Source organism: Ziziphus jujuba, chromosome 11 (genome assembly GCF_031755915.1).
Source record: "Ziziphus jujuba cultivar Dongzao chromosome 11, ASM3175591v1".
Classification (NCBI taxonomy): domain Eukaryota; kingdom Viridiplantae; phylum Streptophyta; class Magnoliopsida; order Rosales; family Rhamnaceae; genus Ziziphus; species Ziziphus jujuba.
Genome location: NC_083389.1, coordinates 27,301,114 through 27,315,522, shown reverse-complemented (window position 1 = coordinate 27,315,522; position 14,409 = coordinate 27,301,114). Strand labels below are relative to the sequence as shown.

The 14,409-nt window shown below is 34.1% G+C and overlaps 2 protein-coding genes across 2 annotated transcripts; one reads left to right on the top strand and one right to left on the bottom strand.

Moving 5' to 3' along the window:
• Window positions 1-3,051: 3,051 nt before the first annotated feature.
• Window positions 3,052-4,397, bottom strand: LOC107433221 (leucine-rich repeat extensin-like protein 3). The gene has a single exon (XM_016044484.4). It carries the CDS (start codon window positions 4,169-4,171, stop codon window positions 3,635-3,637), a length of 537 nt encoding a protein of 178 aa, XP_015899970.1. The 5' UTR covers window positions 4,172-4,397; the 3' UTR covers window positions 3,052-3,634.
• Window positions 4,398-10,149: 5,752 nt separating this feature from the next.
• On the top strand, window positions 10,150-13,404 carry LOC107433264 (COBRA-like protein 7). Its single transcript, XM_016044533.4, has 2 exons — window positions 10,150-10,985; window positions 11,669-13,404. The coding sequence occupies exons 1-2, from the start codon at window positions 10,445-10,447 to the stop codon at window positions 13,081-13,083; spliced, it is 1,956 nt and encodes a 651-aa protein (XP_015900019.2). The 5' UTR covers window positions 10,150-10,444; the 3' UTR covers window positions 13,084-13,404.
• Window positions 13,405-14,409: the final 1,005 nt, after the last annotated feature.

Below are 14,409 nucleotides of genomic sequence, written 5' to 3'. Positions count from 1 at the left end.
ATTTTTTGAATAATTTACATCCCAAGTACAAGGAAAAGAAGAAAGTTGACAAAAAGTCAAGACCATGAAAGGCTCTGTTATTTCATCCCAAAAAGGGCGATGGGCATTCATTTTGAGAGGCGTTAGATATGTTCAAACACATGGGCAAGCCGCCCTATTACTCATGCCAGTCATGGAGGGAAGGCAGGCATAGAATCTACACAAACCAGGTACTACGTACTTGCTATGTAATTTTGGTATGTGGGAATTTAGATTCGGAAGTGAAATAGCCACGAGGTGTTCATTGTCTCTAGTTATGCAATTGATACCAAATGGTTAAAAATTTTGCTCTTTTCTACTCCAAAAAGTTTTTTTGTCTCCAAAATTGGCAAACTTCATTATTACCTTCTTTTTACAATGGATTAGGTTTGTTATGTTAAAAAATATTAAAACATCTTAAAAGAGATTAACACTAAAGTTGACTGGGACCAATTTGCCACCTTTTATTATTATCCTTTTGCTATAAAAACATGGTGAATGTTAATCCGCTATGCTTGCCATATGATTATGTAAAAACCCACTTGTATTTTCATTTGCCTTCTTACTGTTTTGAGCATCATAGTTCTATTACAACCCAAGTTTCTTTAAGCTTGTAAGATCTGAAATTAACCATTACATTGGCAGGGACTGACTGGTTTTATTAGTAGCTTGCATATGAGTTCAAGATCTTCAAATAGGGTTAACTTATTGGGCCTTTCTGAGTAAGGCATTTGCTTTGTGAAACTTCATAAGGTTCAGTCCAGGTAATGTCAAAGCCCAAATGTTGGGCCCTTCACAAAATGTAGCAGCAACTAGAGGTTTCCACCCTTATAAAACTAGGCCTAAAGCCCATATTGAACTGTTAGGTTGGGTTCTGTATCCCCATGTACGTAGCCCATTTTGCTTGTTTCCGCTGCAATCTTCTGGCCACAAAATTTGCTCGGACCACCGATGAAGTCTTATGTACGATAAAAGACAAATGAGTAATTATTAAAAAAAAAAAAAAAAGTATTATTTGTCACTGTTAGATTATTATCATCAGCTAAATCCATATGCTCGTTCCAAAAAATAAACCAAAAAAAAAAAAAAATTGAATAAATACTATTACTTAATATTTATTATATCTGCATAGATTTTAATAGTGATGAACAATAATAATAATAAATAGCAAAATTAATAATAATAATAATTAAATTAACTACACAACCATCAAACTATTGAAGCAGTCAATAATAAAGTTGCTACTTAAGTACAATCTACATAAGACACTCCATTATTACCCTACATTTCTTATCCATAAAACTATTACCCCACTTTTAATATCCACCAAACTTTCTCTTTCTTAAATCCATCTATTTTAATATCACTGCTGCCTAGCTAATATATAACGGTAAAGCATTTCCGAAAATAAAATATGTATTTTTATATGTCAATATGAATGGACATAATAACAATAAGTTTTCAATTCTCATTAACTTGTTTATGTTAATCCTTTTTTCTTTTATTTATTTATTTTTTTTTAAAATAATGAATGGACAACCAGATAAAACATATCCATAATTTAGACAGTTAGACATTATCGAAACTACCAGATTAAATTGTGATTTTCACCAATTAAAAGTAAGCATTACAATTACTTATGAGTTAGGTCAATGCGTTTGGTGTTTTTTGAGTGAATTTTATTGTCACAAGATAGAAGTGGGTGTGCTTTGGATGCCATAAGCCAACTTGGGTGGGACCCTTTCAATCAAAACTACGTGCCGTCCAGCTAATTGTTCTCGCACCTTTTCCGGCCCCACTCATCCGCTCCCTTTTTTTTGCTTTCCCTTTTTTGTGTCTATTTTGTTTTTCACTAACTAACACTTTCTCTCTTTATTATTCCATGATAAATTCTATTAAAAAAATATTATTAAATCAATATGCACGAATATATTGTTGCACCATTGCATGGTAGACTCAAATGTATCTTAAAAATTAGTCTTTTTTAATATATATTTCTACATAAACTATTAACTATATTCCATGATCTTTCCAAAATTATGGATTAAATCATAAAATTTCATGATTTACATTTAAGTTTTGAGGTTGGTAAATATATTCGATGGGGGTTAAACAAGATTTTGATCTTCAAAATGGTATACTTTTCTTTGTTCGCCTTTTTAGTTCTGTTAGAAAGAAACTCAAGAAAGCATTCAACTTTTTCTCCCGCATGGAATCATGGAAAAAGGACACCACCGAAATAAACACTACCATAAATAATTAAATAAAAAAAAAAATTTCCCTTTCTTTTCTTCATCACAGGTAAAATAGCCGCCTCATATTTCGATCTAAGTGCATGTTTGGTTGCAAGGATAAAAAATAAAAATAAAAATAATAATAATAAAAAGGGAATTCCACTTGTATATGCAGTCAATGCCACAGCAAGTTGATAAACCTTCAGAATCATAGATGTCAGAGAAAAAATTTAAAATATACAATCTTCTAGGTATCTTATCTCTCGGTACTACAGAACAACCCGATTTGTCATTCAATACAACCACAAAAATTATATATATAAATAGAAATTTCTGTTAAACAGTGAAAAACATATTTGCAATGTGATTTATATGATTCGAATATACATATATATACACATACGAACTATATATATAAATATATTGCTCCTCACCTACCGAACAGTGAACCTATACGAAGAAATAAAATAATCAATATATATATATATATATATATATATACAGCAAGGCAATTTAGCTTAAAAAAAATATACAGCAAGGCAACCACATGCAGAAGTCAGGGGTAGTCTTTGGGATAAAAAAGAAAAATGTGGTCCGATCATAGAATACCACACACTGTTTTCATTTATTTATTTATTTATTTTGTTTAGCTCAAAAGCTCAATCATGACCCGGCATTATGCGCTATTCGGCGGGGCCTAGAGGTCGATGACTCATCCACTACGAGCTCTCACGTGTATAAAAAAAAAATGTGCTATTCTCTTTTCATTTGTTATATATATATATATATATATAATTAATTCAACAAATAAAACGGTTCAAAACGGTATCTTATTAATTACAAAATTATGTTACACATAATTTTGTACCATGCAAAAGAAACGTAGCTAATAATTTGAAGAATAGAGAATTGACATTATATAATAAAGTAAAAAATTAAAAATAAAATTGACTAATTTTTGATTTTTTTTTTTTTTTTTGGTAGTAATAATGGGAATGAAACTAGGTACAAATTGTTAACAAATTACAGATCAACCCTAAGCACAGTGAAAGAGAGGGAGAGAGATTACATAGGCAGCTGTCAGCTTTCCTGCTTCTCCGGTGCCAGCAATGCTCTGAAGCCTTTGTTGTTGTAGTTGTCGGAGTTGGTGTTCAGTCGCCGAAGCTCGAGGGAGGGGGCAATTTCGGAAATGCGAAAGCTTTCAAAGTGTCCTAACATATTCTATCTTTTCTTATTTATTTATTTATTTTTTTTTTTTACTTCTTCTTTGAAGATCAAGCACCCTCTCTTTCTCAGCTTCTAACAAAAATCCTTAGATCTGCGAATCTGCCACATTATTTTTCTTTTCTCTTTTTTTTTTTTTTTTTTTTTAAACTTTTCTGTCAAAACAAACAGAAAGACATAAAAAGCGCAGTAAGAGTAAAAATTATTATATAAACCGGAGAAGAGCTCGTCGTGGTGATCATCAACCGGATGGAGCTGGAAATAGACGGAGGAGGAGGGCTATAATAGTAAAATGGAAAGTAGGGAACAATTGGGTTGGGTGGCGGTGGCGTAGGATAGTTTTTGTAGGGAGGCGGAGGATAATATGCGCCGCCGCCTCCACCACCTCCACCGCTCGGAGATTGCGGCGGCGGAGGTGAATAGTAGGTGTAGGTGGGCTGTGATGGCGGCGGAGGAGAGTTGTAGACCGTTCCGGAGCTCGGGGAGGAAGGCGGAGGAGGACAGATGGTGGAAGAAGCCGGCGGCGGAGGAGAAGGTGAGGGAGGAGGCGGCGATGGGACTGAGCCGCAGGGATTCTCACAGGCAGAGCACATTGTGCAGGCGATCTGGTACTTGGACGTCACGGACGGCTTTGCCACTGGAAGGATCAGAAGAAGAATAGAAATACATACTGATAATCTGAGTGTACTTTCCATTTTGGGAAAGTTTTCCGACACACTACTAACAAATCAGAGAGAGAGAGAGAGAGAATGCAGAAGAAGAAAAAGAAAATGTGGAAAAGCAGATGATGAAGATGAGTGATGGAAATGGAAGAGAGAGTGGGTATGGGAGTTAAGAGGGAGTAGTGGAAGTGGAGTATTGATTTGGTGTGTATAGCTTCACCGTCCAAATGCGAAGCCCTTTTTAATTATGAGTCATTATAAAACAAAAAAAAAGAGAGCTCAGTATCGTAAAAGGATGATGATCCACACCGACGCGTTTTTTAACTTTCACAGAAAGCACCTTAACGTAGCCCAACAACACTCGAGGGTTACTTTTGTCCCTTCGGGTTAAATTTTAGGGGTATTGGAGGAATGCAACAGGGTTGTGGCTTTGTCGAAATGACTGCCAAGGCCTTGGTTTTGGTGACGTGTTGAGCAGTGATTTGTAGGGGGAGATGTGGTAAAATGTAAGAAGAAGAGGAAATAGAAAAAGGCGCATCGGGCAACGGTGAAAGTACGTGTTATAAAGAGGACTTGAATATTTGGGGGGAACAATCAGAGAGAGACAGAGAGAGAGTAGTACTGAGTCATAGGAGTCGGGCTTGACCCGTGCAGGATGTGTTCAGACGTGGAAAGAGCAAATTGGTCCACCATTTGATGACGTGGCATAGGAAAGCACAGACGTAAGGAAGACGCAAGCTCTCCGTCCTAGCTTCCCCCCACGTGGTGCTAGCTTGGCCCCATTCACTCCCGCACTGGTACTGAACTCAGCCCAAGTGCCTTGTTTTTTTTGGATGAAATAAGTTGATGTAGTGAGAGAGAGAGAGTTTTTGTACAACAGCTAGGCTCCCAACCTTACCCTAATCCTAAACTATAACTATATATATATATATATAGTATCTAGATAGATTTTTAAGAACAATAAAGAAAATAATCAAAATGTAATTAACCTTACAATGTGTTTTTAATTTAGATTGAACTTTCGACCGAGAAATAAAAAATTCAGATTTAACTTGATATAACTAAGCAGCTGGTCCAACAAAACAATATGCATTTGGCTGATTAATTAATTGCAAGGTATACATTTTAATTAATCATACCAAATATAATAATAATAATAATGAGGGAGGCGGATTCAATATTCCACAGCAAATCTCAGCATGCCAATAGTGACCTTTACAGACTGTTCCTCATCACCAATCGACATTGAGAGATTCTAATAATGGCTGATATACATATAATATACACAAACAAGTTAATGTGTGAATGGATTTTGAATTGTCAAATTTCTCTTTTGAGGCAATGAGTGTCCAAAAAAGACCACAGAAAGACTTCCCTTCCCTTATCTTTTTCAGATGAATATAATCACCTTTAGCTTTTGAAATCCTCAATAGAGATTTGAAATTTGTATTTTTAAAAACTCAATGAGTGTATATATATATATATATTTACAAATTTATTTAGTTTTAAAATCTTCAATCCTAGTTCCATAGATTTTCTTACATCATATCACATTAATTACTTGGTTTTGTTATCCCTATAAAAGGGTATTTGAAAGCTTCATAATTGTTAAAGAATCCACCGATTCAGCTTTGCTAAAGCTTTTATTAACTTCAAAAGTGGGGATAATATTTATATTTTTACCAAAGCTTCTAGTCTAAAAAGTTAAAGAATCTTCAACTTTACTCATTCTTTTGCCTTCCTTTAATTTTTCTCTTGGTTTGTCCAAAGCAATATCTTCTACAAACATCGTTATTTAACCTTTTCAATAAATTAAATTAAAATATTAATTGGGAAAACTTTGTGCTTTTTTTTTTTTTTAAAGAAAAAACATAACCATTTTTTTAAATAAATTAACGCTTACTTAATTTATATAATCTTTCTTCTTAGTTAAAAATCAAAAATATATATTTTACATAAAAAAAAAAACTAGTTTGAATTTCCCAAAATGGGTGTTCCTTAATCAAAATAAAGAAAGACATGCGATTAATTTACATCTTATAAATTAGCTGACATGCTTTCAGAACTCAACCAGAAAGTATTTTATATATAAGCTTTCACTGCAGTAGGAAGCACGCGGCCTATATACTTAGTAAAGCTGAAAACTTTATAAGTCCTGAGTTCTGTTGTGAATTGCTGGAATCCAATTTTGGAATAATAAGGGATCTTTAATATAAAGTGGTAGATGAATTATAATATATGATTTTGATCGATCGAATTCGATGGTGACTGCTAAGGTTCAAATCACCAACTTTTCGCCAATAACACAACAATTAGGAATTAATGTTTATGACCCCTTTACTATTTAGCAGGACTTTTTTTTTTTTTCTAATTTCTTTTTTGGTAAGAATTTAGTAGGAGCATGTATATAATATAATGCACCCTTATTTAAAAAGAAAAAAAGAAAAGAAAAATGTATATAAAGCACCACTAACAAAATTTGGGGCCCCAATCTATGAACCGGACAAGGATCTTGGGTCCTTATGTGTTGGCTATATGACTTGGCAGGTGGATTCTTGGTCCTTATGATTTCTATGAAGAGAATTCTGTTGCCCTTTAACCAATTCATGGGGCGGTTGGAGTATCACAGGAGGGATTTATAGCCACCTTTGACTTTTAAATAATTAGGCTGATCATTTTTTTATCTTTATTTAGAAGCAAAATAATAATTTTCGTCGATCAAAATGCAAAATTAATAAATATGTGAAAGAGCCTTTCTAGGGAGTAGCAATCCACATATATATATATATATATATATATATATGACCGTTGGATTGTTTAATAAAATTTGAAAAATTTTGAATTAATTAATAACAGTTTGACTATTTTTGTGGAGCGTTCGTTCTAGTCAATTTCAATAGTATTTTAGTCTATCAACTAACGTTGAAAAAGGAACCCACTATCAAAATGAAATGGTTGGTTTACTGTATCACTCTTTCTTACAGTTGTTTCCTTTACATTATGCCCTCTTCATAAATTGATTTTTAGATAATTTCATTGATTTTGAAAGTTTACCAATATAAATACTGTTAATATATATATATATATATAATACGTTTAATGTAGACATCTATATATTTTTATCAAATTTAAATATTGATAATAATTTTTTATAATATAAAAATAAATATTTTAAAATATATTGTTATTATTAAGATTCATACCATAATATAACACCATCCAGAATTTTTTATATATATATATATATATACATATATAATTGTTTGTAGAGGCATTTCACATTAATTAATTTATAAATGCAACTAGTCCAATCACTATTTTGAGGCAATGAGTACCAAAAGAGATAGCATGGTAATCATATTGATTCAGCTTTTGAAATCCTCAAAATATTGTGAGATACTATTTGAGATTTGTTTAGTTAAAGCAATTAACGGAAATATGTTTTGTAGATTAAACATTTCTTTCGTCAAGAAATTGCCAATCCTTGCTAGTTTTTCTTTCGTCATATATAGGGGATTGTTACGTGGTTGTGTTTGTCCCTGTAAAAGGGTATTTCAAAAGCTTCATGATTGCGAAAAATCCACGAATTCAGAAATATATGCTTTATTAGTTAACTTTAAAAATGGGATAATATATTTACCAAAGCATCAAAGTTTCTAATTTAAAGTTCAAGAATAATCTTCAACGTTACTCATTCTTTTTATTGCCTACTATTTTTATTTATCTTTTCTGTTTGGTTATCCAAATTATAGTTTCTATATACAAAGCTTCCCAATATATATACGATGTTTTTCCAAAATTCGAGTTTGGAATAATTTCGTGCATTTAAAACCAAAAACAAACAATTACGTGTTTTTTATTTTCTTTTTAGAAATTTTAAAAAATATATATTTTTAGAAAAATTGTACATAACACTATCAAAATCCAAAATATAGTGCTCAAAAACTAATCCTGATCGTTAAGTAGCTGCTGTACAGAATCACCAAAAGGGAGACGTGCTTGCAAATAAAAGAAAAATGTATATTCAGTAGTCTCTTGCTGATTTAATTTTTTAGTATGTTAAAGAACTATGGATTAATCTGTGAAGACAGCCTTGGAGTCTCCGTTCCAAGGCCTGTTAGAATGTAGTACTTGACATTTCTCACTTGCCAAATACCCAAAAAAAAAAAAAAAAAAAAGAATGTTATGCAGTCAAACTTAATTCATAACTCAACCTGAAAGCATATATATATATATATATATATATGTAAGCTGCAAAGTGCAAGAATCGTCCTGTTGTTAAAGAAAACTTTATATATAGCAAAAAGAAATATATTATATACACACACACATAGAAAAAAAAAAAGAAAAAACTAAATATATAAAATCTGTATTAATTGATGGGACCCAGCAGTTTGGTGTAATAGGGATGCTTAACGTAATAAATGAATAAGATGTATGATCTTGATGGATAGGATGGAGACTGCTATTGGATCTAAGTCACCAACTTTGTACCAATAAAACCACAATCAGGAATTGTTTTTTGGTCCCCCTTGATATAACTGTTTAGCTCGTGGACTTTCACATCTCTTTTAGTAGGATATTGCTATCAAACTTTCATTTGGGGCCATAATTTATGAATTGGACAAAGGGGTTTTAGGACCTTGTATATATGTTGGCAATACTAATTCTTGGAATGATGATTGATATTCTCGTGGCTCAAAGAGTTTTGTTTATAGAATAGTAAACCATATGGACATTGAATGTTTTGCATGTTATAATTTATCATATTACGAAATATTATTGGTCGCTATCGACCATGGAATATTAACAATAAATTTGTCTTAGGAATAATATCATATAATAACAGTTATGATGAAATATATCAGTCTTTCAGATTTTTCTTAAATATAACTATTCTGATCTCAAAATCATATGGATTGTGTTGGAAAACCAATTATCCTGTTTTTTCTATCCTTGAACACAAAAAGCTTGCAGATATTAACCTTTTTTTTTTTTCTTTTTTTCTTTTTTTTTTTTCTGAAAAGTTGCAGATATCAACTTGAAATGAACAAATTAAACCGTTGATCCTTCCTTTCCTTTCCTTTCCATCCCATGCAACCAATTCAAAGGCAGAAACTGGATTCACAAAGATGTTCAAGGAAATCAAGCCCATGAATTCAACTGATTAAACTGGACCTATCATGTTGACCCACATTTGTTTAGGCCAGTTTTGTTGATTAGCCCATTGGACGTTGCTGTTGGACAATTGGGCTGGCTGCAGAAAACAGATCCACAGAGAGAGAGAGAGAGATGAGAGAGGTGGCGTGATGTTATTGGATGGAGGTTTAAGTTCAATTCAAATTCAATGACGCACGTATTTTTGTTGGTGTCTGGATTTGGACAAAGACGTGCCCGCAACATAAGCCGGGAGTTTTTGCAAATCATCCACACTTCATACCTACACGCACAGAGCATAATTGCATCCTGTATTTCTTTTTTCTTATCATTAATTTGTTTATTTATTGGTTAAGAAATCTTTTTTTACACGAGATGAAAAATTCCAATTTAGACCACTCCAATTTAATGATTTAAAAAGTAATTTTTTTTTTCTGAAACTAGTAATAAATAGAAACTTAACATTGTAGGAAAAAAATTAAAAATTTACCATCTAAACCTATTTATATTGCCAATGGTGCTTAAGAAAAAAATATAGCTAATAAAGTTTTTTAATTGCCATAAACATATTTAAAAAAAGATCCATGACCAAGTTTTGTTTTTTTTTTTTTTTTTTTCCCTTTTTTTTATGATAATAAAGAAAATTTATTCAATGCCATCGCTAAACCGAGTTTATTCATTGTCTGTATTACTCTTTTTTTAATCCACGTGGCTTGATGTTATTAATTATTCAATACACCCAACATATAGCCCAAGAGGGCCCATCAATACTCATTCAAATTAAAGGGAGACAAAAGGAAACCTTCCCGTTGAAACGCTTCAACTTTTTCCCTTTTCCAGATTGAAATTGTTTTTCAAAAACACATTTTCGCTTTTTATTAATTTGTTTCATAAAATCAAATTATGCAACCAAACCCGGAAGGTACTTGGAACTTTGAACCACTCAAAGACGGCTCACCACCAAAGAAAAAATAAAAAAATAAAAAATTTATTATATTAAAATTTAAATACAGCTTCTACTAAGCTGTATGTCCAATATACACTGCTACGCGTTTCGGCTTTCGTTTTCTCTCTCTTCTCTCTCTTATATTCAAAATCCAAACTTTGAATCCGGAAGACCCAAAAGCAGGGAAAGATTTTGGGGAGAACATGGCTTTGAAAGCCAACTGTTTCTTGATCTTCAATCCCATTCTTCTTTTGATTTTCTCGATCATACCCTTTTCAATTTCTCAATCCCCTGTAGCACCAGCTCCGGCCGCCGATTCCTGCAACGGCGTGTTCGTATCCTACGCATACTCCAGCGGCCGGAAACTCCCTCCGACCGTGAAGTCCCACCAGGGCTACCGGTTCGAGTCTACGCTCACTGTGATCAACAATGGCCAAGAGGAGCTCAAGTCTTGGAGGGTCTTCGTGGGTTTTCAACACGACGAGTACTTAGTCTCTGCATCGAATGCTGTGCTCGCTGATGGTACTAGTTTACCTGCCAAAGTTGGGAACGGCACCGTTTTCGCTGGCTACCCGATGTCCGATCTCAAAACGGCGATTGAGACTGCTGGGGACGTTACCCAGATGCAGGTTCAGGTCAATCTGGTTGGGACTCAGTTCGGTGTTGCCTCGCCAGGTGTTCCTTTGCCTAACAATATTTCGCTGGCTAATGATGGCTTTAATTGCCAGAAGGTTGCTGGGCTAGGTAATTTTTTTGATTTGGTTTCGTTTGAGTTATTTGATTTTTTGTTTCATTTGGTCGTCTAGTTGTGTGGATTTTTTTATTTTTATTTTTTCTTTTGTATGAATATTAGATGCTCTATTTATAAGGTTCGATATCGTTACAATTATTGATGTGGCTCGGTTTATTTCTAGAGTTAAAACTTTTGTGTGCTTAGAGATTGTGATGTATAATGTTTTGCTGAAAATCATAACAATCTCTACTGAAAATATGATGGAGGGTAGCAAAAAGCTTGAAATTTTTATGCAATATAATGGATTTCTTATCGAACCCGTGGTGATTTTTGAGGGCATTATATTGGTGGTATATGATTAAATTGCATATGTATAGAATTAAGTTTGCGGCTTGTTTAGCTGTTAGATAGGAAAATCTTTCCTCCTATACGGAATGGTTTTGATTTGTTTTTCAAGCTTTTTTTCCAAGTAATTAGGTGCAGACTACTTCAACATTGTCGCGAAACAGACTACTTCAACATTGTCGCGAAACATGAGGTTGACTTTGTCAACCTAATTATATAGATTTTCTTCTTCAATGGTTAATTTCATACCGTGATATAGTTTTATATTGCTAGTTGGGCTTAAGTTTTCATTTCATGAGTTAATCAACATGTACTTATTGCACTCTAAATTATTATTTTTTTTTTCCAGGGAAGAATGAGATGCAAGTCTGTTGCACCGCAGACAAAAACTTCAAATCGAATGTCACCACAGATGAAGAGTTTCTTCCCCGTCAAAATGGTGATCTTACAATTATGTATGATGTGACAAGTACATATCCCTCAAATTACTGGGCACAAGTCACAATCTCTAACCATAACTCTCTAGGCCGTCTTGATAATTGGAAATTAAGCTGGGACTGGATGAGGGATGAGTTTATCTATGTAATGAAAGGGGCTTATCCATCTATTGTTGATTCCTCTGAGTGTATTTTTGGGGAACAAGGAAATTACTACCAGGATCTAGACTTCTCCACTGTATTGAATTGCCAAAGGAGGCCAACCATAGTTGACCTACCTCCAACGAAGTACAATGACACAAACCTTGGGAAGATTCCATATTGTTGTCGAAATGGTACTATCTTGCCACCCAATATGGATCCAAGCTTGTCTAAATCATCATTCCGGCTTCAGGTCTTTAAAATGCCTCCAGATCTCAACCGCTCCAAACTTGAGCCACCACAAAACTGGAGAATCAATGGCACACTCAACCCTGACTATAAATGTGGCCCTCCTGTGCGGGTGAGTCCTAGTGAATTCAGCGATCCAAGTGGATTACCATCCAATTCAACTGCAGTGGCCAGTTGGCAGGTTGTGTGCAATATAACACAACCGAAGGGAGAAAAACCTAAATGTTGTGTTTCATTTTCTGCTTACTACAATAATTCCATTATACCATGCAATACTTGTGCATGTGGGTGCCCTAAGAACACAGATAAGACCTGTAGCACTACTTCACCAGCTATGCTTCTTCCACCTGAGGCGCTTCTTGTTCCCTTTGAGAATCGAACTGTCAAGACAAGAGCTTGGGCTGAACTCAATCATCTACCAAATCCAAACCCATTGCCGTGTAGCGATAACTGTGGGGTTAGCATCAACTGGCATGTAAACACTGACTACTCTCGTGGATGGAGTGCAAGGATCACACTTTTCAACTGGGGTGAAACTAATTTCGTTGATTGGTTTGCTGCTGTACAACTTGACAAGGCAGGACCTGGCTTTGAAAAAATGTACTCTTTCAATGGAAGTACCTTGGATGGGGCCAACAACACCATATTCATGCAGGGCCATTCTGGATTGAACTACCTCGTAGCGGAAGCAGATGGAGCCAACCCAGAGAAGGATCCTAGAGTGCCTGGAAAACAGCAAACGGTGATCTCATTTACAAAGAAGAAGACTCCTGGAATTAAGGTTGCTGAAGGAGACGGGTTTCCTACAAAAGTATTCTTTAATGGAGAAGAGTGCTCACTTCCATCAATATATCCAAGCAGTGGTTACAGAAAGAGCTTAACCATAGTTTCTTCAGTACTCTCACTAGTTACAATGTTCATATTGGCTCTGCATTAACCGGGGAGATGAAGTCCTGCATAATTCTGTAGCTGCTGCTCTGATTTTTTAATTCTTTCAGGGATTTGATTGATGTAATATATGCGCTCAACCAGGTTGTGATATTAATGAGTTCTGATTAGTCTTGGTAGTCTTGTTGTCCATCCATATCTTCTGGGAGGAGGATATGTACGATAGCTTGCGACGGCAATCATATATAGTTGGTATAAAACTTTATATTTTGTGGAAAACATTATTGAGCCAAAGTTTTTCTTGGTGAATCTTGATGTTAACGATAGGACATTTTCGTGATTTATTGTTGTATAAGATAGTGTTTGTGTACGACAGGAATATTTTACTCTTCCACACTCATTTTTCTCGTTTTAATTGATTGAGCTGCTTGCAATGACTTTTGCCACTGAGTTTTCCATAAGAAGCATTGATGCTAATTAAGGGTTTGAATCAATTATTCTCCGTAAGATACTGTTTGTCTGGATTCTAGAGTAGCAGATTCTTTTAGCTGTGAGAATTTTATTTTTTATTTTTAGTTTTTAATCGTTCATATTATTGACAGTCAAAAAAAAAATTTCCTAGAGAAAGTCAAATCTTTTGATACTGTTCATTGGGTTGGTTGGCAACGGTTCTCTGTGCGCGAAACTGTCATAGGTAGAACTGGTATATTCCCGTTTGTATTCTGGGAATTAATAAATTTCTTTCAAAACACGTACGTGCAATATATCATGACTCATTCGTTTATCAATTTTTATTTTTTTTTTGGCCTTTTTGACTAGAAAAGTTGAATAATTCTTGAGCATCAGGACCACGTATCCCCCAACAAATACGTTGTTGGTATTTTGCTTTATTCCCATCTGGCAATACTCTACAAGGCCATGCTTTAGTTTCATGGCTTATAGATAATTTCAGTACCTCATCAGCTTATCTGCCTAGAATCCCAAATAGTCAAACCTCAACCAGTTCGTAGAATTAAATCCCAGGTTATACACCGACTTTTGCAGCAAATATTCTTTTGCCATCCATCTTTTTCAACTTGCGGGTAAAAAGATGTTCCAAAAGTGTTTGGGTATTTATCCTGAAGTGGGAATCAAACCCTACCCAACGAAGTCTGGCTTTTAAAGGTTCTGGAACTTAAAAGTTGAATATAGAGAACTTTAAAACCAGTTTTAAAAGCACAAATCAATATTAACATTGCATGTTCATTAATTTGAGAGCAATCCATCTAATCTTGAAAACAAAAGCAATGATGTATAAAACCGAGAAACATCATGAAGAACAGATCTCACAAAGGCAATGGTGGAATAGGAAAATAAAAACCAAAAAATAAATAAA

Excerpts from the sequence above, each read along its gene's own strand:
- LOC107433264 (XM_016044533.4), top strand. The coding sequence starts at position 10,445 with ATGGCTTTGAAAGCCAACTGTTTCTTGATCTTCAATCCCATTCTTCTT. Across the intron at positions 10,986-11,668 it reads CCAGAAGGTTGCTGGGCTAG|GGAAGAATGAGATGCAAGTC; the intron begins GTAATTTTTTTG and ends TTTTTTTTCCAG.
- LOC107433221 (XM_016044484.4), bottom strand. The coding sequence starts at position 4,171 with ATGGAAAGTACACTCAGATTATCAGTATGTATTTCTATTCTTCTTCTG.